This window comes from Panthera pardus, unplaced genomic scaffold, assembly GCF_024362965.1.
Source record: "Panthera pardus isolate Hobbes unplaced genomic scaffold, ASM2436296v1 HiC_scaffold_22, whole genome shotgun sequence".
NCBI lineage: Eukaryota > Metazoa > Chordata > Mammalia > Carnivora > Felidae > Panthera > Panthera pardus.
The window spans coordinates 85,968,521-85,995,882 of record NW_026526788.1 but is presented as its reverse complement, the minus strand read 5'-3'; the positions used below and the strand labels follow the sequence as shown (position 1 = coordinate 85,995,882).

The 27,362-nt window shown below is 57.6% G+C and overlaps 1 protein-coding gene and 1 pseudogene across 1 annotated transcript in view; both read left to right on the top strand.

The window, feature by feature from the left end:
- The first annotated feature begins 246 nt into the window (after positions 1 to 246).
- The window catches only part of STK32C (serine/threonine kinase 32C), a 78,591-nt gene continuing 51,475 nt past the window's right edge, over positions 247 to 27,362 (top strand). Inside the window, 4 exon segments of the mRNA XM_019432264.2 lie at positions 247 to 466; positions 468 to 545; positions 547 to 610; positions 613 to 654. Of these exon segments, the coding sequence (XP_019287809.2) occupies positions 392 to 466; positions 468 to 545; positions 547 to 610; positions 613 to 654 (259 nt within the window). The 5' untranslated portion in view covers positions 247 to 391.
- LOC109256716 (small nuclear ribonucleoprotein Sm D2-like) lies at positions 18,000 to 18,568 on the top strand (annotated as a pseudogene).

The following is a 27,362-nucleotide window of genomic DNA, read 5'->3' as shown; positions in this document are numbered from 1 at the left end:
CCGAGTCCCCGCCGCCTGGCCGAGGCGGGGCCGTTCCCGTCCTCTCGGGAGACCCGGAGGGGATCGTGGCCTTCCCTCCCTCGCTCTTGTCCCCGCCTCCTAGTCGGTGCCGCCGCCCCAGGGTCCGCGCAGACCAGGCCCCGCTCGAGGTGGGCGGCGGGCCCTCGGCGGGGCGCGCCACCTCCAGCGCCGCCCGCCGGGTCTCCGCCCCCAGGCCCCGCCCCCCGCCGCCGGCCCCGCCCCGGCCCCACCCCCGCGCGCGCCGGCAGCCAGCGCCGAGGCCGGGGCGCACGGAGAGCGCCGCTAGCCGCTCCGGCCGCCGCCCCTGTTCCCCGCCCGGCGGGCGGGCCATGTCCCCGGCTGCGGCCGCGGCGCGCACCCAGGCCCGGCCATGAGGAGCGGCGCGGAGCGCAGAGGCAGCAGCGCCGCGGCGCCCCCCGGCTCGCCGCCCCCCGGCCGCGCGCGCCCCCCCGGGCCCCGACGCGCCCCCGGTCCCGCCGCCGCCCGCCGCAGGCCAGCCCCGGGCCCGGGACGCGAGCGATGCCCCGCGCGCAGCCGCGCCCCCTGTTTCCGTGGAGCAAGTGGAAGAAGAGGATGGGCTCGTCCCTGTCGCGGCCACGGCGCGGAGGCCGGTGTTTGACGACAAGGAGGACGGTGAGCGCGGGGGGCCCCCCGGGCCGCTCCCGGGGGCAGCGTGGGGACCCGCGCCGCACGGACACCGTGCGCGCTCTCGCGGGGCGGCCGCGGCGGGAGCTTTTCCTCGCGCTCAGACACCGCGGCCGCCCGGGTGGGACGGCGTCCCGGGTCGGCTCGGTTTCCGAGGAAACTCGCTCGTGGTGCCTGCGGCGCCCACGCGCCCCCAGGGCTCCCGCCTGCGTCCTCCGTGTCCAGTGGCGGCGCGGCGGGCGGGAACAGGCTTGGGCCCCGCCCTTTGGGGCGAGGGTCCGTGGTCGGAGTGGCCCCGGGGTTAGCCACGTACTGTGGCGACGGCTGTGTGTTTCCAGTTTCCTTTCAGGGGCGCTGTGCAGGCTTGGTCTGCTCTGCACCTGTACTGTGCCGCGTTTGCGAAGGGAGAGAGGCCAGCCCCACAGGTGGCGCGGGGTCCCTGGCCCTGGGAGCTCTGCCTGGTGACGGTCGTGGGCGTGGCCGCCCCGTGCCCGGTCTTTGCACGCAGGTGTGCAGTGGGGGAGACGGCTTTGCCTTTGTGCAAAGACCTGCCCTTTGGGAACTGCCTTTGAGAGTTTCCTCTCAGGTCCCCTTACGGGTACAGCTGCTGACCCAGGGGAGGTATCTCTTGAGTGGCCATGCGGAGGCGGCGCCAGTGGAAAGGAGTGATGGGCCACCGTTGACTTAGCACCTGCAGGGAAGGTCTGCCTTTGGGGCACTGTGATAAATTCACATGCAAGCATACAGCTCTTTTTACAGATGTCGTGCAGATAATTTAAATGGTACAATGATGACACACTTGATGTTTTCTGACATTTTCTTAAAATAGTTGAAATATGCATTTTTCATTTGTAGGCAGCCTGCAGAGGTATGATGGGTCTTTTATAATTTTAGAGCACAGCTCAGCACAAGAGCCCGAGCTATTTATTCTGATAAATAATTTAAGCGTTATAGGAAATTACAATAATACGACCTGAGGCCAGTGGTGGTGGATGTGCAGGCAATCGTCAGAGAGCAGTGGAGAGACTGCTGTAGGTGCCCCGGAGTTGGTGGGGGGGGGGGGGGGTGCCGGCTCCGCAGCTCAGCAGGGGCAGGCATGGGTGCATTCCGGACCCACCCCATCGACCCACCCCATCGGCACAGCGTGCTCTGAACTTGAGAGCCGCAGAGCTCACTGCTGTGCGTGTTTCGTATGTTATACATTTTTGCTTTTAACATAAATATTCAAGGTAGAGAACGCCCAGAGTGAATTGGCAACTAGTGAGGAAGCAGGTCTACCTACATGTGGCTTCTCTGGCTGCGGGATGAGAAAGACGGCTGGGTTCAGCACGTGCTGGTGTCAGCCAAGGGCCGGCCGCTCTCTCCGTACCTTAGCCCCGTGCTCTCCGAGGCAGAGAATGTGAACGTAGAGGAATTGATGTAGCACAGGAGCTGCCTCCAGCTTCTCAAGGTGGGGATTTTCCTGTTTGTTCACGGTGTGCAGTGTCTCAGACTTCAAGGATCATTGAAAAGGCAAAAAGAGCACAGCGTCTGTTTATGATGCGCACAGTCTGACTTGAGACTTCTTGAGCACATCCCGCACCCCTCGTCACCTGCCTGGAGAAGAGCGGCCGTGGACCAGCTCTTGGGGACGTGTGTGGGCGTGGGCGCCCACTCGGGCCACAGGTGCTTGCTGTTTCGGACGTGTGACCGTCAGTCAGTTGCTCATCGCTTGGCACGGTGGCCACATGCCCAGCAGACTGAACACGCCATCGGGCCTTATCCGGACTTTGTTGGGTGAGACTGGGAGGCGAAGCCTGGGCCTGGGCCGGGCAGCCGGCAGCGTTGTCCAGGCCGGCAGCCGCCTTGTCCGTACCTTTTGCATGTCACTGTCAGGACACATGTGGCTCAAGTGTCTCAGCACACGTTTGCTGAGAGCATGTTGTGCAGCTCTTGGCGTGAGGTCCGTGGCGTTATTTAGATGGAAGGAGTGGGGTTTGGAAAGGAGGAAGGAGAGTCGGGACGCGAGCCGTGGCCCCTGAGCCCCAGCTGTCTCCCGGCCCCTCCAGACAGCGGTTCCATGACTTTCCCGGCCCCGCTGCAGAGCCGGCTGGAAGAGGCGGCCGAGTGGTGCTGGAGACGTGCGTTTGCTGGGGGCTGGACGGTTGCTATGGCAACGGAAGACCTTCTGTGTGAATTTTTTGGATTAAAACTCCCGATTAATGTATCAAGTTTTGGTGTGCAGAGAAACGGGAAAAAAAAAGAAATAAAAGAGGGCAGTTTAACAGAGTGCCAGGTAAATCCCAGCTAAAAAGCGTGGTTGTGATGTAGAAAGTCTTAAGTGTCCTCGTCCCTGTGGGTCCTGCGGCGCCGAGAACCCTGTGCTCACTTGGCGGGTGCCGGGCCGCGTGTTCAAACTCTGCGCGCCTCTCACGCCGGACCGGGGCCCCTTCCCTGCGCCCGTGACCCCACGCCTCAGATCCCTCGCCCACTTCTGGGAGCCCTGATTTCCGGAGCTGAACCCTGCAGGGGACCCGCCTTTCTTCTGCTCTCTGCCCCAGAGTTGCGGCCGTCCCGCAGCCCCCTCATCTCTCACTGTCCTTGGTGTCCCCGAGTGGAATGGGGTTGCTGAGCCGGAGGCCATGGGGTGGGGGCTGGGGCTCCAGCTCCTTCCTGCTGAGCAGCTCCATAACCGGGGGGCACCTGGCCTTCTCAAGCCCAGTGTGCGTTAGCTTAGTAGCGGGGAGTAAGTACCTAGTCACTGCAAAGGTTTGCTTCCCCAAGAAAACCGGGAATAAGGGAGCCTTGAAGGCCGTAGAATGCCTCGCCCGTGTCTGTTGGGTGGGTGGACAGCCTGCCAGGACAGGAGGCCAGCAGGTTCTCAAGCACCTTTCTTCAAAAAAAAAAAAAAAAAAAAAAAAGCCTTTGGGTTTTTTTTTCTAATTAAAGAAGCATTAAAATAAATTAATGTGTATGCTTTCCTGTTTTTTCCTGAAATTGTCCTCAACGGGAAGACTCAGACGTGTATCCTTGGCCCCGAGAGCCCGCCGCGGCCAACGGTGGACGTCTTCTGCAGCCTTGCCCTAGGGGCATTCTCACGCGTGCAGCCGTGGGGAGCACACTTTTTCCCTCTGATACGGAAATGGGAGCGTGTTTCCATATGTGGATCTGTCGTAACCTGCTTTTTTACTCAGCGATATGTGGCAGATACCTGAAAGATGTACAGCATCATTTGTTGGCTGGATTTGCCACCGTGGTCCTCAAAGTGGCCACGAGCTAGACTCCGTGGTGCCCTTAACCACCAGGCTGGCTGGGCCCACCCCCGGGAGATTCAAGTTGAGTTTATCGGGATGGGTGGGGGTGGGTGGGGGTGGGGGCAGAGCTCAGCCACCGCTACGTCTTTAGGCCCCTGCTGGTGGTTTTGATGGGTCGTCAGGTCCCGGAGTCCCTGCCTTTCGGCTCTCCTCTGTGTAGACAACTCCTCTGTGTAGATACCACATTCCCTAATTACTTCATTTCCTATCGTAGGACATTGGGGTGTTTCCCTGTCTGTGAATATCATAAACAGCTCAGCACACGCATCTCTGTGCATTCAGCTTCACGCACTTGGGAATGACACACGCAAGAGTGTCCACCTAAGGCATCTTGGTACGTCTGCCCGGCTGGCCTCGATTCGAACGGCCCTCTGTGAGCCAGCTGCCGTCGGGGCTGCGCCTTACACGCTGGTGACCAAATGGGTATGGCTGCTGGGTGTAGGGTAACCAGACAGGGGGGGCAGTGGGGAGACCGACAGCGGACAGGAAACGTGAATGAGTAAACTGAATGGCAGGAGGGACCCGGGGGAGGGGCGAGAGGGCAGAGACTTCCACGGAGCAGCCGGGACGGAAGGCCGTGGTGGTTTGTTCTCGCTGTGCGCTCCAAAGCCCTCTTTCCCTGAGTCCTCACCGACTTGGGCTGGCAGAGATGTTTTACACTTTTGACGGTCCGCAAGGTAAAGATTGTATTAATGCTTGGAGTTTCTCTGCCAATGGGACTGGTAATTAATCTCTTTGCTTTCTATCTCTGGGGCGGCTGTCTCTTGTGAATCGCGCGCCTCCCACTGGGACCTTTGCTGTCCTGTTTCCTTTCACCGTTCCGCGTGCACACGGCCTCACCCGCGAACAGCCCCTATGCACATTTGCCACCTATCTTGCAGTGTTGCTGGGGGTTTCTTTGTACGGATGTGTTTAATTTCTGTGTGGTCGGATTCATCAATAGCTTCCTTCCTGGCAGGTCCTGGCCTTGGTGTCGTGTTACTGTCGTCCGTTCCCAGTTTATAAACCTGCACCTGCGCTGCCTTCCGGTACTTCATATGGAAACTTCCAGTCCATTTGGAACAACATCTGATGGCAGCGAGAAGGTCTTCCTCCTGTGGGCTCACTTAGGGTGCTTCTAAGTTTAAATGCCCTTTATCGTGTGTTCGCCGCTGGGCTTCAGGATCTTTCCGCACTGGTTAGTGCCGGAATGAAGGAAAACTCTACTTTTTATTTCATTGTTTAAAAAAATTTTTTTAATGTTTAGTTTTTGGGTGTGAGAGAGAGACAGAACACGAGTGGGGAGGAGCAGAGAGAGAGGGAGACACAGAATCCGAAGCAGGCTCCAGGCTCTGAGCTGTCAGCACAGAGCCCGACGGGGGGGCTCGAACCCGCAGACTGCGAGATCATGACCCGAGCCGAAGTCAGACGCTCAACCGACTGAGCCCCCCAGGCACCCCAAAACTTTACTTTGGAAACTATTCATCCTGGAAATGGCCACTCTGCTGAGACCCTTGCTGGTTCCCAGGGTTTTGATTTCTGTGCTTGGGTTTTCTGGGTGGCCAGTCACACGAGCAGCAAAGAAGGGTTGCCCACTACTCTACGGTGCGTGTGCCCCACTTTTCCTTTGTGTTTTCTAGAGCTTGCAGGGCCGAGAGCAGCGGGGTGGGGCACACGGGTGGCGGCCTGCTAGTGCTCATGGGGCCACCCTTGTGGGGGTCAGTCCGGCCCCTCCTTATTAAGAGTCTGTTTGCAGGGGGCATAGACTTGAGTTTCAGGAAGTACCTTTTTCCTTCCCTCCTGACCGGGAAGAGGGGGTGGGGGGGCCGGGCGGTGGCTCCCTGTGGGACCCAGACTTGGGCTAATGGCGGTTCACACGCCCTCCCCACGTGGCAGGGGCCTTGGTGGCCAGAAGCCCTGTGGGTGCAGACCCTGGGACCCTGGGGTCCTTGACCAGCTGGTTAAGGCTGGTTAAGGGCAATGCAGAGGCCCTTGGTGTGGGGCGGGCATTTGGTTCAGGTTGGGTAGGAGGGCGCGTGGCCCCTTTGGAAAGCCCCCTTGCGTGTTCGTTCCTGGATTTCTGGGGTTCTGGGGGGGCAGCACTGGGTGTCCTGGAGGGCGTTTAGGCAGCCCTGGAGCTTGACGTGTTTCTCTCCCGTGGCTGACAAGGCTGGTCTCAGAATGGACTTGGGACCTACCGTCACGTCATCTCTGCACGCCTGTCCATCTGGTTGTGTGTTTTAAAGTGCTATAAATAAGCCGATTTTCTTTTAAAAATTTAACCATCCAGCTTTCCAGTTGAGAAGTAATGTACGAATGCGCGGGGGTAATTTTTGTTCAGGGCTTCTGTCTGAGGATGAGGGTCTGAGGGTGGCAAAGCTGTGGAGGGGCACTCATTCTGAACAGGGTCAGGGCGGCCCAGCCGTCCTGGGCCGCAACCCCCCCGGGGGCCTTGTGAAGAGGCAGATTCCGACTCAGCAGGTCTGGGGTGGGGCCCAAGGGTCTGCATTGCCAACCGGCTCCCAGGCGGTGCCATTGCCGCCTGCCCTGGGACGCACCTTGGGCACGGAGGGCTTAGCAGGCCCAGATGCTGAGGGCAGAGTCCCCTGGGGCTCGGCGTACTGGGTGACGGGCATTGGACGGGAGCCCACACTGGCCCTGGACACAAGCTGGCTCTTACCGTGAAGCTGCTGGTTATGAGATGGCCCCATGTCTCTTTCAGTTGTGTCTTTATTTCTTCATGATCCGTGTCAGGTACGGCCTGGGGCACACGTAACCACAGCACATTTCCACCGTCTTCCTTTTTCTTAAGTGGGGACTTGGCATCTTCCTTCTGATCCCTCCCCAGGTGTGCCGGGCAAGTGTACCAGTGGGGGTTGCTAAGGGACATCTAGGTGCTCCCCGATCCTGTGTGCGTGTCCTTGGTCCCAGAGCCGACTGCTTGGCGGGTGCCGAGGGCTCGCGTGTCCCAGAGGTCGCTTGGCTCCCCTCCGGTGTGTGCTGGGAGCTTGGCGGTCCAGCCCCACACCCGAGGGCCTTGCTGGGGGCTGACGGGAGCCCTCTGCCCTCCTGGGGGGCCTGGGACAGCCCCTCTGGTCCTCTTTGGGGCCGGTTGGTTCTTATTTTAAGGGCCTGTGCCCGGGTCCCCGTCCACAGGAAGCTCAGTCAAATGTGGCATTGACCTTAGTGAAGGGCCTGGCCCTGGGGCTGGGGTCACTGTCCTTCCTGTGCACGTCGTTCTTCCTTACTTCGAATAGGTCGACCGCATGTTTCCTCACACCTGCCTCGCTCCGCAACCTGTGTGTGACCACGGACACACACACAGCTTCGGTAAGCGCTCCTCCTGCTGGCTGGTGTTCCCACAAACGGTCAGTCCTCGCCGTCCGGCGCGCAGGCCTCCTCCGTTCTGCTCCTTCTCCCCAAGGCGGGTGGACACCGAGCTCCTCTCGGGGTGCGAGCCGGCCGGGCCCCCGCAGGACACGCTGGGCTACTTTTTGCTGCCCCAAACACCGGCTGGATCCAAACGCGGAGTGATTTCCGTGATCAGAATTTGAGACAACTTGGGAGAAGCTGTAATTAATACAATTATTGTTATTTTTAAAATCTGGGATGCCTGCTTCATCAAAAAATGTTTTCTGTCATTGACCTAAAATCTATTACTTTAAAAACCAAGGCAGCTGACCGCTGGGGGCTCTCCCTGCCTGGCTCCACTCAGCTGTGGGAAGGCCCCTCCTCCCCCCGCCACGTCCCGCGTGTGCCTGGGAGCCCACGGAGGCTCCGGCACAGGCCCGCGTCGATCCTGCGAAATCCTGGCTGGCTGTTATCTAGGCTCCGAAACCGAGGAGCTGGTGTGGGTGGGAGTCAGTGTCGCCCCCAATTTATTAAAAATAGAGCTGAGTACATTCAATTTCTCACAGCGATTTCAGAAGTTGACTTTAGAAAGGTCTCTGCTCTCAGAATTCACATCATGACTCCTCATGCTTTGTATGCGTGAGGTGGAACTGGTCACAAAAGCAAGACACAGACGACTTTGCGATTTCCTTGGGAGCGTGTCAGGCCTGGCACAGACACTCGGGCCTTTGCAAGCGTGGCCTTTGTTCTTTCGTGCCTGTGGCAGCGTCGGGGCGAGGAGGGGTCTGCTGTGCCATCGGCTGCCTCCCCCAGGACCTGGGCCTCTCCTGGGACCTGGCTGGCCACGTGCGACCCGGAGCCCTGGGGGCGGGGCAGGGTCTCAGCACCGAGTCTCTCAGACTGGTCGCTGTTTGTGCCCGCGGGGCCCGTCGTCAGTTACTCATCTGCGGCGACGAAGGGCCCCAAAGCTCAGTGACTTAACCACACCTCTTCTTATTGTTTCTCGGACTGGCCAGGGTCCGGTGGGGACAGGTCCCCCAGGACATCCGCGGTGGCTCCCTTGCTCACGTACACGGTGCCTCATTCCCAGCTGGAACGGCTCAGAGGCCTGGAGGCCGAACGTCACGTCCCCGGGGGTCGCGGCTCAGGCTGTCGCCTGCTGTGTGTTATCTGTTCCTGTTCTCTGTGACGTAGCAAACCACCTCGAAACCTCAGGCCTTAAGACGTGCCGTCACCTCCATTTCTGTGAGCTGGGGGGTCGGGAGCGGCTCTCCCGGGTGCGTCTGGCTCCGGGCGCCCCGGGAACCGTGAGCCGTGGCTGCACCTGCACCGTCTGCAGCTTTGACAGGCGGGGACCCTGCTCCCGCGCCAGCCCCTCACCGCGTGGGCCTCTCCGTGGGGCTGCTTGCGTGGCCTCACGCCACGGCGGCCAGCCTCTCCGCGAGCCGGGAGAGAGGAGCAAGCCACACTCCGAAGTCACATGCTGTCCCTGGCGCCTTAGGCCACTTGCCGGAAGTGGGTCACCGTGTCTAGCCCACACTCAAGGGGAGGGAATCGGGCCCCACCCTTTGAAGGGATCATCAGCGGCTGCGTGGGCCTATCGTCCGTGGTCTCGGGGCTCCTCCGTGTCCACAGGTGTCTGCCGTGGGGGAGTGGGACTTCCTCCCGAGAGCGCCGAGGCCGATGGAGCCCAGCGCACGGGGGCTGAGGCACGCGGTGGGTGTGGACGGGCACCCTGTCCCTCCGCCACATTGCATGGCTGGAGCAGGTCCCGCTCAGGCTCAGGAGAGAGCACGCACACGGGGGTGGCCGGCAGGGACGAGCCGGAAGCCCCTCCGTGTGTCTGCCCACGGCCACCTCGGGAAGAGGCCTGCCTTCCCCGTGTTGTGTGAGCGCCCTCTTGGCCACCTCGGCCCCGGGGCCACGCAGGGTGCCAGTGTGGCAAGAGGACCCAGCACCACCCAGCAGAGCGGTCGCTGTGTCAGAGCCCCGGGAATCCCTGGGACACTCGTGGAATTCAGTTCTCTGCCTCGAAACTCAGCCTCCGGGGAAGTGCCGTCCGTCTCGGAAACAAACAGGAAGAAAGAGGGGAAGCGAGCGCCTCCTGAGTGTGAAGAATGGAGCCCAGGCAGCCTGCGGGCTGTGCACCTGCCAGCGCCTGTGACCCACCTGGCCCTGGGGACTTTTCCGGGAAGCTCACAGGGACCCTGGGTCCAGGGGACCCACCTGGGCTGTCCCGGGTCGTGTCTCTCCTTCGTCCCCAGTTCTTTTGTTTTCTCCTTTTCTTCTAGAATCAAGGTCGACGTGTGTTTCTGAAATTGTATTTTAGCTCCTCGGCAGAAAGGATGCTTTGCAAAATTAGCACATGACTGGGAGGGTGGGGGACAGGGAAACAGGAAGGAAGCCACAAAGAGAGGGGGTCCCCGTCCACACGTGCGCGAGCAGTTCATGCCTGGGCTGGGGGCCCCGTGGCACATTCAGCAGCTGGAAAACCTGGGGTGGCCCTCCCCCCACCCCTGTAGGGTGCTTCGGGCAAGAGTGCGTGGTCGGCCATGGGTGAGCTGGCTGTGCGGGCTCACAGGGTCGAGAAGGTTGAGAAGGGCCCCCGGACACCAATGTCACGTCTCGGTGCCTCTGACAAAGCCTCCCCGCTGACCCGGCTCTGCTCTGGGGCCACGATGCGCAGGGATTTAGGGAGGACGCAGCTACGACCCTGTACCCCGCACGACTCCGGTTCCTGCTGGTTGGTCGGGCGTAGTGATTAACGGCCTCCCTGTCACTCTCAGACGTGTCCTGGTTTGTGTGACAAATTACGTGGCTGCTCGTGTAGCCACCAGACGCTGTTGCCAGGACGCTCCTTTTTTTTTTTTAAACTTTATAGCTTCTTATTATATAACAAAAAGTGACAAGAAAAAATATTAAGAAATTCAACGTCTTATGTAACCTCAGCACTAATATAACAACCACCTGCAGTTTTCCGTATCGCCTTCCAATCCATGCTTGGATCCATATGAAGCGTGTGTTACTTTTTCAAAACTTTTTTCTTGTAAACTTGGAGTATTTTAGGGGCCCCTGAGTGGCTCAGTGGGTTGAGCGTCCAACTCCTGATCTCAGCTTAGGTCTTGATCTCAGGGGCGTGACGCCTACTTTAAGAAAAAAAGAGAGAGAGAGAGAGAGAGAGAATATTGTAGATTTGCAGCACAGTCTGAAGGCAGTGCGACGAACCGTCACCACGGGTTTCCACGAACACCAGTGTCTTGTGTTGGGGTGGAGGGTCAGACAGCCACACCTGGTGAGCCCACCGTGACCTGACCCCATAGTAGTCAGGGCTGTCGGGGGGGGGGGTGCACTTGCAGAACGGGAGTGTGGTGTGTGCGTGTGTGCACGTGCATGCGGGGGTGTGTGTGTGTGTACTGGGGGATTTATTTAGACCGGGGGCTCGCACACTTACGCAGCCCAAGCAGGATACAGTCAGCCGTGGGCCGGCTGACCCTGGGAACTGAGTCCGCGTCCGTGGGCAGCTCCCGGTCCGAGGGCAGAACGTGACACGAGCCGTCCCGGAAGGTGAGGCAGGAACAAAGGGAGAGTCCACCCTTCCCCCATCAGGGCCTCGGTGGATTGGTCGATGTCCACACTCGCTGGGGTGGGGGTCGGCTTTACTGAATCCACGGACTGCAGTGCTGGCATCACCCGAAACACGCCCAGACCCGCCGGGAGAGTGTGTGATCTGGGCGCCCGTGGCCAATCGAGTTGACACGTGGAATTAACAGTCACAACTGAGTAACGGAGGCCCATAGTTGATTCAGGTTTCCCGTCTGTACTTGATATTCTCCTGTTCCGTGGTTCCACGTGACGTGTCTTTCTTTACATTTCTTGGGCCACGACAGTTTCTCAGCCTTTCCTGGTTTTTGATGACCTCGGTGGTTTTGAGGAGAGCTGGTCAGGTGTTTTGTAGCATGTCGGGGTCCCACTGGGTTATGGGTCTGTGGGACGAGCCCAGCGGGGCTCTGACCTTGTCCCCGTGGCTGCGGCCTCCTACTCAGGAGCGTCCGCCGTCAGGGACTGTCCTGTCGGCAGTCCCCACGCACCACCCACGCTTAGGGGGTGGGTGTCAGGCCCCCCATCCTGGAGGGGGAGGCGTCTACGTTCTGCGCAGATTTGTCTCTCCTCCCCATTTGTGTGGTTGTTGGGTCATTCACGTATATTAGTGTGGACGCAAGGGTGTTAGTGGGGCACTTGGGTTATAATCCAGTGTGACTTCGTTGTCACTTCTGTTGCTGTAGCTCTGGCCTGGCCTTCGGCTGGCTCCCGTGCCCCTGGCACGCCCCGTCGCCCTTCTCTTGTTCCTGCAGCCTTTTGAGCCCTTCCTTTCTGGCCCCACAAGGTTTGTCCCCTGGCCCGGTGCTGGAATCAGTCAGCTCTCCAGGGAGCCCGGGTCTTCCTGTCGGGGAGGGGACAGTGCCGGGGGTGCTCTCTGTTCCTGGGAAAGGACCGTCTCTCTGAAGCACGGGCTCTGGTGTGTGCCCGTCACCTCCTTCGGCGAGCTGAGTATCTGCCGTGTGCACCTGCTCTGTACGCCCCGGGCAGAGGGAGTGTGAATTCACACAACCACTTCAGAAGCTGCTCGGCGGGACGTGGCAGAGAGAGCCCAGCCTTCACGTCTGGAGCTGGCCTGGCACGCGGCCGGGCCCTGGCGCTCTTGTGTCGCACGTAAACGATATCACAGAACACCCACGTCCGACCGTGATGGGCCAAGACAGAGACAAGAGCCCTCCGTGGCACGTCACGAGTGTTGTCCAAGCCCAAATGGCCAGACTCCCCCTGCCCGGCTCTGCCAGTCACAGCTCTTTACCCCCCACCTTCTGTGGACGAGCTACGAGGATGCCCAGCCCTAAAGCTGTCCAAGCACCCTGACAGTGTCCGGGCCGCTGCCCCCTACGCCCCCGTGCCGCCGCACTGAGCCCAAACCTCCCCGGCCCTTCTCGCAAATACCCTCCGGCTGAGACGGCCCGGGGCCCCCGTCGTGCCAGAAGTGTCCAGCCTCAGATGGCTCCTACTGGCCCTCGGCTGGGGGGCAGTGACCCTGCAACCCAGGATGTGTTCCTAGGTGTAGGCCTGACAGAATGTCCCTGCCCCAGGACGTCTCAGAGGCTCTGTGGGGGCGGGAAGAGCCGTCCACGGCGGCAGCGGAGACGGGCGGGTGGAGCTCCCGGGCCCCCCGGGTTCAGCCGAGCCCTGCGTTGAGCTCAGCTCAGGTTTCACGCGTGTTGACGGGTTGCGTCACCGGCTCCTGAGGGTGGCCAGGGTGGAGCCACGTGATTCTGTGTCCTCAGGGCCCTCGTGGTGCAGGCGTCCTGTAGGCGTTGCATGTGCGCTGCTCCCCGTCTCCAGCAAAACTCATCAGGGGCTCTTCGTCCCTGCCTCTCTGCCCCCGGGAACCCGCGGCCCCGCGCCCGGGGGAAGGTCCCCTCCACGTGGCTGCCAGTGATGTCCAGCCCCGGCCCTGCTCGTCCTCCACCCGTGGCAGCACCTGGCACCGTGGAGCCGCCCAGAGTCGCTCCCCCGCTGTGGCTCCCAGGGTGCCGCCACTGGCTTCTCCTCGGCCCCTCGGCCGGTCCTTCTCTCCCCACTGTGCGTCACTACACTCACACGTCGGCCGCCTCACGGCTTCAAATGTCATCCATATGCCGACTCCCAAATTTATATCTCCAGCCGGGACCTGCCTCCCACGTTGCGGACTTTTCTGTCCAGTCTCTGACTCGACACTACCACTGATGTGTCTCACACTCTCAGATTCGGCCCCTTCAGAACCGAGCTCTGGTGCCCCCAGGCCCGAGCCCTCCTTGGGGCCAGGTGTAACCAGCCCGTGCGTCCGGCATGGCTCCTGCCCACTCAGTGCCCTGTCGTGGCAGTCCGGGCCCTCTGGCCCTGCCCCCTGCCCTCCCCCGTCCCCAGCTGGCAGCAGCAGAGCCCTCTGGACGGCCAGACCCTGGCTTCGGTTCTGGATGACTCTGTTCCCTTTTCTCCGGGGGCGTGTGTTCTGTTCCAGGCCGTCAGAGAAGTTAGGTGAAGCTGCCTGGTCACTTGGACAAACAGGCTCAGGACACTGGGCTTTAGGAGAAGTCAGGGCAGGGCCTGCAGGGGACGGGGAATGGGGCACAGGGGTGGGAGTGGCTGTTCCGGCTGCTGGAGACACAGGAGACTGGCTGCACTTGCCTTCGGGCTGAACGTGATGGATGAATTTGGGCAGATGCGGGTGCTGCTGTCCCAAAAGCCCTTTCCTCGAATTGGGTTGGAGAGGCTGCGTGTGGGCTGCTTATGAAACGCACATCTGACAGGAGCTGAGAACCCGGCTGGTGAGCAGGTGTGTGCCTCGTGTCGGGGGCCACAGCCGCCTCCCTCCGCACAGGGTCCCCGTGCCTTCTGGGGCGGTCACTGGTGTGCAGGGCGGCTTTGGGGCCTCAGCTGGGTACAGCTCTGACCACAGGGTCCCCTGGACTTCCACAGGCCAAGCCGGCGGGGGCTGCCCTGTGCAGGGTGGAGCAGGGGCCAGCTCTAAGCCAGGCAGGCTCTGCAGCGTGGACATCCGGGCCGGGTCGTTCTTGGAGGGGGAGGGGCGCGGTTCCTTGCACTACAGGATGTTAGCAGCATCCCTGGCCTCTGCCCACTGGTGCCAGCAGCAACCCCCCCCCCCCACACATTTGTGACAGTCAGTCATACATCCAGGCATTGCCACGTGTCCCCAGGGGGTAACTGCCCCCTGCTGAGAACCACAGTGCTAGCCATTGGGAGCACTGAGCCTTGAGTTTCCTGTGACCACTGGCTGGGAAATGCAGTTGAGGCGTGGCTGAGGGTCTGGGGGAGTTGGTGTCCCTTCCAAAGCGTCTCTGGGAGTCCCTGCCCATGGGCCTGGCAGTGTGTGTGTGTGTGTGTGTGTGTGTGTGTGTGTGTGTGTGTGTGAGAGAGAGAGAGAGAGAGAGAGAGAGAGAGAGAGTATATAAGGATATATTTATGCCTGTGTGTGTGGGAGTGTGTGGGAGCGGCCCCTGCTTGGCTGACAAGTGTCCTGGGCTGTGCTCGCCTTAGCTGTCCACTCCGTGTGGGCACCTCCTGCCCGTGGAGGGGGTGCCGTGCATGGTGCTGCTGGACTTCGCGGTAGCAGCCTTCGTGGGCTGCTGCCCAATGTTCTGGCTCCTGTGTCTTTAGGAAGCAGCTGGAGTGGTCTGGGGCCCAGGAGATGCTTTGTCTCGACGGGGCCCCCTGGACCCCTGCAGAGGGAGCCTTGGATCTTGAGAGAGGCCCAGTGTTGGGGGACCCTCCCCCCGCCTGCCTGCCAGGGCCCATGTCTGTCTCGCTGGGACACGAGGTTAGGAAAGGCTGTCCTGTGCGCACAGGTGGACGCAGAGCCCGTGCTGACCGCACCCCCAGTCCGCAGGCTGAGCGTCCCCATGGCCGTGCGCAGGGTGGCAGAGCTGTGTCTTGGGGCCGGGAAGTTAAGGTTTGTGCAGCCCAGCTCACCTGTGGGCTTATCACTTCCGGGGCTGACAGGGCTCCTCAGTCCTCGGAAAGTTGAGCCCACCCTCTTGCTGGGATGATGCGCATCTTCGGGCCCACGTGTACAGTCTTGGAGGGAGGGCATTGCAGGCCAAGAAAGCCGAGGGGACCGTGGTCACCTGGAACAAGGCGGGGCCACCTGCCTTCAGACCCTTGTGGGCGTGTCCAGTGGAATCCAAGAAACCTTTACAAAATTATCTCAAATTCCTTTTAATTAAAAAATCTCGGTGCTCCAGAGAACAGGAGTTTGCTCATCTGCAGACTGAGTTAATTGAAACGTCCCGAAAGGCTCTGTTAATTACACAATCTTGCAGTGTCTCCGTTTCCAATGAAGGTGCCGTTGACATCCCCTTGGTGAGTGGACGGCAGCCCTACGGCAAAGAGAGCCGTCCTCCACGCGAGTAGTGAGGTGGGAGCTGGTGGTGCGGCGCCCTCTGACTGGTGGTGCCTCAGCTCCCAGACCCTGGGTCAGCCCGCCAGCAGCCTGGGCCTCAGAGCCTCGGGGCACAGCACACAGGACATGGCCACGGCCTTGGGTCGAGGACTCAGGGGGCTTTCGATTTCCTGGGGGCTCGTGGAAGCCAGACTCACAGACAGCAGCACGGATGGCCCAAGAAAAGCAGCTTTCTGTTTGGAGACGGTGTTCTTGCGTGTGCTGCGGGTCTGTGTGTGCGCGTGTGTGTGCGTGTGCACGCAAGCCTGCACAGTAGACAGAGACCCTCTCCAGGAGTCTCCTGTCACAGGAATGTGCATCTTTCTCCAGTGCCCGCGATGCCGCGAGGGCAGGACCACACTGTATTTACCGGGGGCTCCCAGGGCCTTGCTTGTTGCATTTAAGTCGACTGAGCGGAAGGAGGGAATGTGCGAGTTGACCCGGAAGTGCTCAGACCAACCCCAGCTGGAGTCTTTCTGACCCGATGGGTGTCACACACGCCAGGTCTACCTTCAGGGAATGTTCTGGACTATGCAGGGGCAGTCGTGGCCCAGACTTGCTCTCCTTTCTGGCCGGACCCCTGGGGGTGCTCGTGGGGTCTGGGTTAAAGGCATCTGCTGGCCCGCAGGGCGGCCGGCTGGTGTCTTAGAGGCTCGGCAGGATCTCTCCAGTAGGCACGGCCAAATCTAATCGTCATGGAGAACTATACAATTATCAAGAAAATTATGCTTCTTACATTGGCAGACGATGAGTGTTCCAAAAATGATGAACAAAGAGAAATTTTGGTGTTGGGAACATTTGCATTCCCCTGATGACTCATGGTATTGATGACTTTTTCATCTGCTGGTTGGTCATTTGTACAGCTTACTGTGTGAAGGGTCTGTTTAAGTCTTTTGCCTGTTTGGTGTGTGAGTGTGCGCGTTGTTAACACTGAGTTCTGTATGAATACTGAGCTCTCTAAAAGGAGTTCTTTAGACATTCTGGATTCAGGTCTTTTGATGGACGGATGTGTTGTGATATTTTCTCTCCATCTGTGGTTGGCCTGTTCTTCCCCTCAATGTTCTTTTTAGATGAGCAGTCATTCCCTTCTGGTTGGTGATTTCTCTGTCTTGTCTGAAATTTTTGTCTACCTTCGAGTCAAGTTTAGGTCTAGGGCCAATTTCTGACCCATTTTTGTGCAGAGCATGAGGTAGGGAGTTGGTTTTTCCCATGTGGATACCCAATTATTCCGGCACCATCCCTTGAAAAGACTTTGTTTTCCTCATTGGATAACTTTGGTACCTTTGTCAAAAGTCATTTGATCTGCATGTGTGAGTCTGTTTCGGGATCTGTCTTTGTCTTTCTTTATACCAGTGATACACTCTCTTCATTGTTACAGCTCTATGGTAAATCTTGAAAAGAGATAGTGTATGTCTTCCAGCTTTGTTCATTTACCAAAATTGTTTTGGCAATTCTATAGCCTTTGTATTTCCGTATAAATTTTGAGTCCAATCTACAAAAAAGTCTGCCGAGATTTTGTTGAGGTTATGTTCTATCTGTATATCAATTTTAGATAAAATGGATACCTTAATAATATTGAGCCCTCTAATCCATGAACATGGTATATGTCACCATTTATTTATTTCTTGTTTAGGAATGGGTTGGAGTTTCCAGTATGCAGGTCTTGTGCATCTTTCATTAATTTTATTTCCAAGCATTCTGTTTATTTGATGCTATCATAAGGGGCCTAATTTTTTTATAGTTTTATTTTTAGGTTTTTAATTACTACTACATAGAGATATAATTTTAAAAAACTGTAGGTAGCCTTCATGCCCAGGGCAGAGCCCAACACAGGGCTTGAACTCACGACCCTGAGATCAAGACCTGAGCTGAGGTCAAGAGTGGGTGTAGTCACCCAGGTGCCCCAGCAGTTAATTTTTGAATTCAGTTTCCTGAATTGTAATTTACATAAAGTAAAATTTATCATTTTAAAGGGTGCGATTCAATGACTTTTGACAAATGTATACAGTTTTGTAAGCACCACTGCTGTCAAGTGTGGGATATTTCTTTCATCCCAGAAAGTTTCCCCCATCCCCTATGGCTAATCCAATTGTGTGCTGGTTTATAGGAGCCAGTTCTGTATATCTGATTCCAATTTGGGTCTTAAAGGGGATTCTGGAAAATAAGTCAAAATTTGATGAAGTAAAAATTTCTTCCTCTATGGTTTGTTCCTTTCTTGTCCTTTCTAGGAAATATTTGCCCAACTCAGGATCACAAAGATTTTATCCTTTATTTTCTTCTACAACTTTTATAGTTTTAGCTGTTAATTTTAAAGTTCCATTTCAAGTTGATTTTTGTGTTAATATGAAGTAAGGGCCAAGGTTCCCCCCTCCCTTCTTTCCTTCCTTCCTTCTTGTCTTTCTTCCTCTCTCCGTCCCTCTCTCTGCTCTTCCCCCTTTCCCCTCTTCCTCCTTCTCCTCCTCCTTCTCCCCTTCCTCCTCCTTCTTTTGCAATAGGGATGTCTGTTTTATCTTTTACACCAATACTGTACCATATTGATTATTATAGCTTTATAATACATCTTGAAAGCAGATGTGTTTGCCCTGCAACTTTGGTCTTCTTTTTCAAAATTGTTTTCACTATTCTAGATTCTTTGCCTTTCCATGTATATGTTAGAATCAGTTTGTCAATTCCTAAAAGATGCTGGCCGAGATACTGATTGGCATTGCGTTGAAATTATTGATTGATGCAGAGAGAGTGGGCCTCTTAAAATTTTGAGTCTTCGAATCCATGAATATAGCAAATCATGCTGTCCGTTCCGGTCTGTACTTTCTGTCTCGTTCCATAGTTTCAGTGCAGGGGTTGCACAAGTTTTGTTCAATTTTCTCTCCATATTTAATACTTAATAAGTTGTGAGAGGCAGAAGCAATGCAGAGGAGTCAGCACTGACCTAGGAGCACAGCCACTACCACTATGAGTGTCCTCAACAAACCCAAGAGTGAGGTGACCCTGGAGCAGCCGCAGAAGCAGGACGAGGAAGAGTTTAACCCGGGTCCACTCACTGTACTCACAGTCAGTCAAGAACAACACCCAAGTGCTCATCAGTGGCCACAACGACAAGAAGCCCCCAGGCCGTAGGAACCCCCTTCGACAGGGACAGCGACGCGGTGCTGGAGATGTGGACCGAGGTCCCCAAGAGCATTAGGGCAAGAAATCCACCCCGGTCGACAAGGACTACTACATCTCCAAGAAGTTCCTGCGCAGGGCCTGAGTCATCATAGTCCTGTGGAACCTACTCATCCCTGACAAGTAGGGGCCTCCTTCTCACCCTCAGAATTCCCTCCTTCATCCTGCAAAGACCTACCCTTTGTAATGGGAGCAGTAGTCCTGTGTTCTTTCTAAAAAAGCAAACAAACAAAAAACAAATACAATTTAAAAAATGTTGCACATCAACTGTATCCCTAAAACCTTGTATGTCACGATCATGGCATCTGTGAACAAAGACAATTTTATTTCTTCCATTTAGAACTTTATGCCTTAGCACACTGTCTAGGATCCCAGCACAGAGTTGAACAGAAGTGGGAGAGCAGGCACCCTGGCCTTTCTCCTGGTCTTAGGGGAAGGGGTTCAGTATTTCACCATTAAGCACAGTGTCAGCTGGGCTTTTTCGAAGATACCCTTCTCAGGTTGAGGAAGTTTCTCCTCCTAGTGTGGTGAGATTTTTGCTTTTAAGTCATTAATGATGTTGAATTTTGTCAAGTGCTTTTCCTATTCCTGTGGAGGTGATCACATGATTTCCCTCTTTTATTCTGCCAATGTGGTAAATGACATTGTCTTTTGAATAGTATCCCAGCCTTGCACCACTAGGTTGGATTTTATCTATCATTGAACCCAATTTGCTAATATTTCTTCAGTAATTCTTATCTCCATGCTCATTAGGGATATTGTCCTAGATTTTCTTTTCTTGCAATGTCCTTGTCCGGTTCTGGTATCAGGTTTATGCTGGTCTCAGAAAATGGGTTGTAGGTGTTCTCTCCCCTTCTGTTTTCTGAACAAGTTTGCATGACTTCCTCAAGGGTTTGCTAGAGTGCATTGGCGAAGCCATTTGAGCCTAGAGTTTTCCTTGTGGGAAGATTTTAATTACAAACTCAATTTCTTTAATAGATACGGCATATTTGCATTTTCCATTTCTTCCCATGTTAGTTTTGGATTCCCATTCAAGGACTGGAATCTGCCCATTTCAGCTAAGCTAGTGACTTCATTGGCATAAAGTTGTCCTTCTCCTAATGTCTGTAGTGATGCCTCCCCTGTCATTCCTGGTAGCGGTGTTTTGTGTCTCCTCTGTGACCAAGAGAAGAAAACCTCCAACCCTGTCAGTTGGTCTGTGTCGTCCTGTCGTTCTGTCTGGTTTTGTTGCTGGGTGGGTGTGTGCATGGCTGGCACTGTCGTGTCTGTTTGATGGCGTGGTCCTGTGGTCGTTAGGAACTATCTCTCTTTGTCACCGATAACAGTCCTTGGCTTAAAGTCCACTTTGATATATATGAGACCATGTGGCTTTCTTTTGATTGATATTTGCATGATATATCATTTTACACCCTTTGACATTTACGCCATCTATATCTTTAAGAAGTAGTTCTTTTATAAATAACACGTCATAAAGTTTTGCTTTTTTAAAATCCAGTCTGAAAACGTCAGCCATTTAGTTAGATTAATCCACTTACTTTAATATAATTGTATATATGTTTGCGTTTGAATCTACAGGTGCACTATTTTTTCTGTTTTTCCTTTTTCTCCATCTATTAATTGTTTATCAATTGTTTAACAATTTCCACGTGTTAGAAAATAAAGGGAGAGGAATCTTTTTCACTGCACACCCCAGCACCTTAGCCCTGTGACTGTACTGAATTTGTCCCTGGTCTTTGTCTGCTGGGCCCAGCGCTGCAGCCATGCACTGTTGATCTGGATGCAAAGGGCCCGTGTGGTCAGCGTGGTGTCTGCGTGGGATGGCTTTGCCTCTGCCTCTTCCCGTGTTCTCCACTGTGAGCCACTGCCTCTTGATCTGCAAGGCCATGCTCCTGGGTTTCCCCTGCAGCCTGGCAAGCCCGTGCGTGCGGTCTGGGTGGTCTTGGGCCTTGTCTGGTCCTTGTCTCCTCTTAAAGGCTACGTGCCTATAGGATGCTTCTCCTCAGTCGGCCTGCAAAGGCCTCAGCAGCAAGTCCCAGAATTTGGAGAATCTGGCCCTTTGGGCGCTGGCTGTGTGCTGTGCGTGCGTGTTCGTCTGTCCCTGTCTCCCTGTTACCTCTGGCACTCGGGACCCTTGGCCTTTGAATGGGGGTGCGGGGTCTGGGCCGGGCCTGCGGAGACAGCCTGGGACTGTGTGGGGAGAAGTGGGAGCCATCTGGGCCCATGGGGGCGAAGGGGTGGGAGGCGACAGCTGGTGGCTTCCATGCAGAGCAGGCGTCATCGGCTTACCCCACTCGCTGTGGCGCTGGGTCATCTCCATGGCAGCCTCTGTCTACATCCCCCTCTCCCCTCCCGGGCCCTCGGCTCTGCGGCAGGCGCTGGGACCAAGAGAGCCGGCCAGAGGCTCCCTGCTTCTGCAGCTGCCGAGGAGACTGTCCTCCCACAGATGCCACCCAGATCTGCTCCAGGGAGCAAACTGCTCCCTCGTCCTCTTCCTCTGCGCCCAGTGAGCACAGCGGCCCCCCTGTGTCGGGCCTCAGGCCATGGCCTGCAGCCCAGGTGAATGGGTGTCCTGGTCACACGGCAAGGAAACACCACCTGCCCTTGCCCCTGAAGCTGCCAGCCGCGTGCCACTCGCTGCTGAGCACAGGGAACCGGGGCCTTTCCAGAGCTGCTTCCAGTGGTTTCCAGACAGAGCAGCAGACTCTGGCCAGATGGCAAGTGCAGCCGGGTCCCCGGGTCGTCAGCTGACCACAGGTTGTGCCTCACCCTGCCGACCCCACGCCATCCCCGGGACGCCTGCACCTGGTGCACGTGGGCTGTCCACATTGGCGGTGGCCCTTTGTGGGGGAGCAGAGGACTCAGGCCCTAGCCTCTGAGGGGCTGACAAGGGCCTGCCTCCTGTCGTGGACACGCTGAGTTGTGGCTTTACCATCCGGAGCCTTCCCCCGGGGCTCCATGCCCTCCCTTCCCTCTGGTGTAAACAGGATGTGGAGAATCTCCTCCGCTGGCCGAGCTCCGAGCAGGAGTGGCAGTAGGTGGCCAAGACGTTTAACTGATGGCCCCGGTCCCACGAGGGCAGCCGAGAGATCAGAATTCCCTTTGCTGCATTTGCCTCACTGTCCTTGACTTTCCTGTTTCTTTCCTTAAGTGGGGGCTTCCCCGACGAAGCCAAGGGCCGGGAGTGATGTTGGCAACATGGTTCACGGATAGGAGACACCAACGGGGCGGCTGGTGCCCAGCCCTGGAAGGAGGCCTCACAGAGCCGCCACAGAGAACGCACCGTGCTGTGTGCATCTGGGGCCAACGTTGCTGACGCCTGGGGGACTGCCTGGCCAGCACTGTGGCTCTGCCGGGGTTGCGTGGCCCACGGAGGGGCCACAGAAGTCCACTTTTTTCTGTGGCAGGTGGTTCCGCAAAACCTGCGGGTGCCACGGTCATCGGCGCCTCTGAAGTCCCGTGGCGTTTCCAGCGTGGCCCGAGCTCTTGCCGAGCACAGTGCGGCGGCCGGCTGCGCAGTTTAGAGCCTGGCCTGCCCACGAGTCCTGGTGCTGCGCGAGCCTGGGTGCAGAGCACAGCCCCTCCCCTCCACCGCGCTGCGGACAGACGGACGGAAGGCCAGAGGCTTCCCCTGGAGCCGGCCTGAGACTCACGCAGGAGCAGCCCCGCCTGACATGTGCTCCCTTGCCTGGATCTGAGGGCTCCTGAGTCCCCAGAACTGGTTCTAGGTTCTGGTTCCCACCGAGCTGGTCCCCCTGAGCGAGGGCCCCATGCCGGGCCGTCAGAGCAGGCAGAATGGACTTCTCTCGTCCAGTGGGGGGTGGGGGGGGGGGCAGCACGTGCAACAGGGCTTGTTGTTTTTGATAAACAGAGAGGCGTAAAGAAATCATCTGAGACCCAGATAATCCCTGTTGGCCTGAGAAAGTACCTCACGTGCAGGGTGTGAGCGGGAGAGCCGCGCAGAGGGGCGGGGAGGGGAGGGGAAGCCCCTGGGTCACTCGCGGGCTGGTGTCTGCACACACGGGCCCCCCGCGTCGAGAGGTGCGTTTACCCAGAAGGAGCCTCCATCCGCAGGTTCTCCGCACTTTTATGAAAACCTCGCGCTTGTCTTATCGGCACAGAAATCCGCCTGGTTTTCAGCATCCACACGAAGTTCGCGTCACAGCTGTGACGGAGCCACGCGACCACCACTGGCTGTGGCGCCTGGGTCGTTCGGGCGACTTGGGTTTTGTAGTTGCGCATGCACTGCCCACAGACCTTGATGGACCCTACGGCAGTGGCTTTGTTGCCCGAAAGAGGGGGTGTGCCCCGACACCCCACTGCAAGCAGCTCCTGCGAGGGCTGGGCCTCCCCACCCCCACCAGGAGCGCGAACAGCACGAGGCAGAACCAGACCTTTCACTGTGACAGGTCAGAATGGGGTCTCTGTGTTGTCCGTGGACATCTTTACGCTGAGGTGCAGGGGGGACACGGTTGCATTCTGACCTGCCTGTGGGGCCCCCGCTTCTTTTCCTGTCCAGTTGGGTTTCTCACAGATCTTACAGGTTCACTGTGATGGGAGGAAATGAGCCCCCCTTGTCATATTTCTTGCAAATACTCTTTCACAGTTGGTAGTATTTTGATTTAAAGTGTTTATTTTTTCTCTCTACAGAAGTTTTGTCATCTTGCATATGATTGAACTGATGCCTCTGTGGTTTCTGGATTTGTCTGTCTTGCTGTAGAATTACAAATGAATTCACTGTCACCCGTTGTTTAGAGCTCTTGTGGGTTCAGTGTGTGTGCACACGCCTGTCTGTGTTGTGTTGGGAATCTGTTTTGTCATCAGGTCTGAGGGGGACTAAATGTCACATCTCTTCACAAGCCCCCTGTGTCCCACGCTGAGTTCTGGATGTCTTTGGGTCTCTCTCCACATGCCAGTGACGAGGTTTGGGGGTATTGTGGAGCCGGCGGCCAAGAAAGAATCCCTGAAGACGTCTTTGGTGCAAAAAGGTGATCTTATTAAAGCACGGGGACAGGACCCACCCGTGGGCAGGAAGAGCTGCCCTGGGGTCGTGACAGGTGACTCATTATATCCCCTCAGGCTCGAAGGGGTCAGGGATAGAGTAAGTCCCTAAGGAATATTGGAAGCAAGGTTTCCAGGACCTTGAGGGGCTGGCTGTTGCTAGGGAAGCGCCACTTACTACCGTTTAATGAAACCTCAGTCACGAGACCCTCCAGATGTATGTCGGGGGCCATCAGCTTGGGGGTGTGATCGCCAGCATGTACTTGGGGGAGTTGACATCAAGGAAGTAGACGTGCAGGATCCTGGGGGTTGGGATGACGTTGAGCTAAGACTCTCTTTTGCCCCAGCAAAGTGTCGTCATCGAGGCAGCTGAGGTCCTAGAGGGAGGTCACTCTGCCGGTCTCAAGGACTTGTGGATGGGCTGTGACAGTAAGGGAATTTAACTTTTCGTTTGCCTGAGTTTCCCACATCGGCATGGCCAGCACTTAAACCCCTTTCCTTTGTTCTCGGGCGGCCAGGAGTGTCTGAGGAATGTCACACGTATTCCCCTGGTGGGGGGGGGGTGCTGCTGTTAGCCTGTACTCTGCCCTCTATTTCCCCTTGCTCCCTTGTCACCAGCACAGGGACAATCTGTCTGTCTGGTTATACGGCAGACTGTATCCCTCACCCCCTTTTAAAAGTCCTATCAGAGGGCAAGGACTGCGGTGAGGGTGGCGGGAGATGGGATCCCTGGGAATCTTCACATGAAGGGGGTCTGTCCCCTTGAGGATCCCACCGCTCGGGATGCGGAAGCTCTGCCGTGCACCTGACTTCTGCAGGATGAATGTGACCTGATGTGATTCGGGAGGTGACAAAACCCTCATCCCAGCTGGTCAGAGGGCAGCCTGGCCCTGGGTGGCAGGGCTGAGTACTGATGGGGTGGAGGGTCAGGCCGGTATGCTGAGGCCCCAGGTAAGAAGTGAATTGCAGCCTGAAGGCAGAGGATTGGAAAGGAGTGTGTGTGCGCACATACGTGTTCAAGGGACACGGAGGAGAAACCTGTTCTATCCAGGGCTTTCCCCCTGCTCAGGTCCAGGCCACAGGTCCAGGTCCAGGTCTGGACCGGAGCCCGTGGGGGTCGTCCCAGGGTCCCAGGCTAGCAGGTGCTGTCCATGGTGCTGTCCGCTGGAGGCCGTGGGCGCAGGAGTGAGGCTAGTGGGTGGCGGGCAGGCTCTCCAGGCTCCTGACGCCCACTCACAAGGAGAAGCTCAGGTTGCAGGGGAGGCAGGATGCCCACGTTCCTGACTCCTGGAGGTTTGGGGCCCCGGTGTGGTCCCGGCACACCCCTGCCCGGCCGTCTCCCGATGCTAGTGAGTCCTGTCTCTTCCCCTCACGGCTCTCGGGGGGCGCCTCTTAGGCACGGCCAGCTTTATCCCACCTTCACATGGTTTCGTATCCTGGCCAAGACTCTCGTCCTGGAAACCACAGGCTGGATGGAGCACCCACAAGAATGCAGACTCCTGGCGCCACTCAGTTCTCTGATTCTTATTTTTGGAAACATGAAACAGAAGTCTTATGCTCTGTCTTGAAATAATACCTTTCCTTAATTCTGTTCAATTTAGCCAAAAATAGGCCCACCCTTTCCTAGGATGACAGTCCAACCTCTTGAGCCAGAATGGGGAGGAAGGGGTGCTGGGCTGGAGGAGGGGGCGGCATCTTGGCCACTGGGGGTGTGGCGTGGCCAGGGCACGGCCGTCCAGACCAGCCCAGGAGCAGAAGCACGGGCTTCCCCACACATGTGGTCATGCCTCCGGGATGTGAGCAAGCATGTGGGCCCTGTCTAAACACCCTGGAGCCAGCTCAGGGTGGTGGCCCTGACATGTCCCTGGCCAGGGATCCATGGAGGGGTCTGTGGGGTCAGGGCACTGACACAGCCAACCCCACACCTCGGAGGAAGGCAGATCAGAGGTCACAGCTGTGACGGGGACCCTAAGAAATCAGTCCATGGCCCCTGAGCCCCAAGGACCCACCCCTGACACAACAGGGCTTCCTTGAGGCACCAAAGGGGGCCCAGTCCAGGGCGCCGTCCCCAGCACCTGCCGCGCTGCATAAGGTGCCCAAGCCGGCCCTTATGGCTCACCATTTTATGTCTTTCTGTGAACATTTTCCTTGCTGTCTTCCCACCCTTGCTGGACATCTGTCTTCACCACTTCCCTGCGGCAGGAGGCCCCCAGGAGGGGCTGGCGCCTAGATTTTCCGGACAGACTGGACTTCCCGTAAACTCTGCTTCCCCGCAAGTGAGAGCATCTTTGGCCTCCTCACGGAGGTGCCCGGCAGGCAGGAGGCCAAGGCGCCTCTCTAATGGAGGGGGGTCGTGTGAGGTCTGGTGCGTGCCAGAGGAAGACAAGTTGGGTGGGCTCTGGGGGGCAGGTGCAGGGGTCCGGTGGTCCCAGACTGTCCAATTTAAACTCAGGGGTGCAGATGATTAGGCTACATGGGGCTGGCCCCACCCTGGTCTTCTGGTGCCGGGAAATCTTGTCATTGGAGGAGGCATGTTGAGGAAAGCGGGTCGAGGTGGAAGGATGGACGCCGGGCTCTGGGGTGACCCTGGAGTAGGTCACGCATGGTGGCGGGCTCTCCTTCGGCTCAGGTTCACAGGAAGGGTCGGGCTCTTAGCTGGTGCACAGGGCGCCAGGACCACTTCTCCACTGAGGACGGGGCTCCTTTGCTGTCGCGCACCCCCTCTTGCTTGTGGGCACCAGCTCGTCCCCCACCCACCCCCACCCAGAGGTCTGTGTGTGGACGCCTGCGGCCCTATGCCAGTGGGCACGCGGACAGTGTACCTGCCCTGACGGCTGTTGGGTGGGCCCAGTGGCAGCGCGGCAGGTGCTGGGGACCGCGCCCTGGACTGGGCCCCCTTTGGTGCCTCAAGGAAGCCCTGTTGTGTCAGGGGTGGGTCCTTGGGGCTCAGGGGCCATGGACTGATTTCTTAGGGTCCCCGTCACAGCTGTGACCTCTGATCTGCCTTCGTCCGAGGTGTAGCAGCCTGGTCCCAGCAGCTGGGACGTCCCCTGGAGACTGGAAGAGAGGGTGCCTGTGCCCCAGCCACTGGTCCTGGGAGGGGAGGAGGCCAGCCTGCCACGGGGGTCCTGGCCGGCGTGTGGCTCTGCACCAGAGAGGCCCCAGCTGCTGAGGGGACACCACACCGGGGAGGTCTAAGGGCCCTTCCTGCCCTGGTCCCCTGAAGCTCCGACTTGCATTTGCCTGAGGGACTGAGGTGGCCTGAGGACCGGGCCAGCTTCTGCCTGGACGAGGGGCAGGGGACAGCCCTGTGGTCAGGCCCACCAGGTTCCCGAGCCTTGGGTAAATGTCAGCCTGGTAAAAGGCTTTGTCGATACTCATTTCCTGCAAAACAAACAACCATTTGGTTTATTAATCTTTAAATCTCGACTTTTCCATCAAAACCATGTGCAAATGTCTTTTCGAAGAAAAGGTCTGACATAAAACCGTGCGCTTACCGTGAGATGGAATTTAAAATAGCAACTTTCCCTTAACAGTGCTGCACTGCTGTTTATGCAAACGCAGCGTGGGCTCGGCCTGACTGAGACGCCAGGCTGCCCGCTCGTGAGCGCTGGGCCAGGGTCGGCTGTTGGTGCTTCCCCGGGCAGGCGGAGCCCCCAGACCTGTCCCTCTGCCCAGAGCCCCCAGGCCGTGGGAGGTGGCCCCTCCACTGCGTCCTAGCCTGGCTGGCATCCAGGTGTCAGCAGGGCTGCGCCCGGGCGCCGATTGGCTCGCGGCAGCCGGGCGGGCTGTGCTGGGGAAGCCGGCTCTGGGACACTGGGCAGAAACACGCACCTCTCCCACACTCACTCCTTCACTCCCTGCTTCATTCATTCATTCACTCACGCACTCAACAAGTGTCTCTCGGGCGCAGAGGGCCAGGC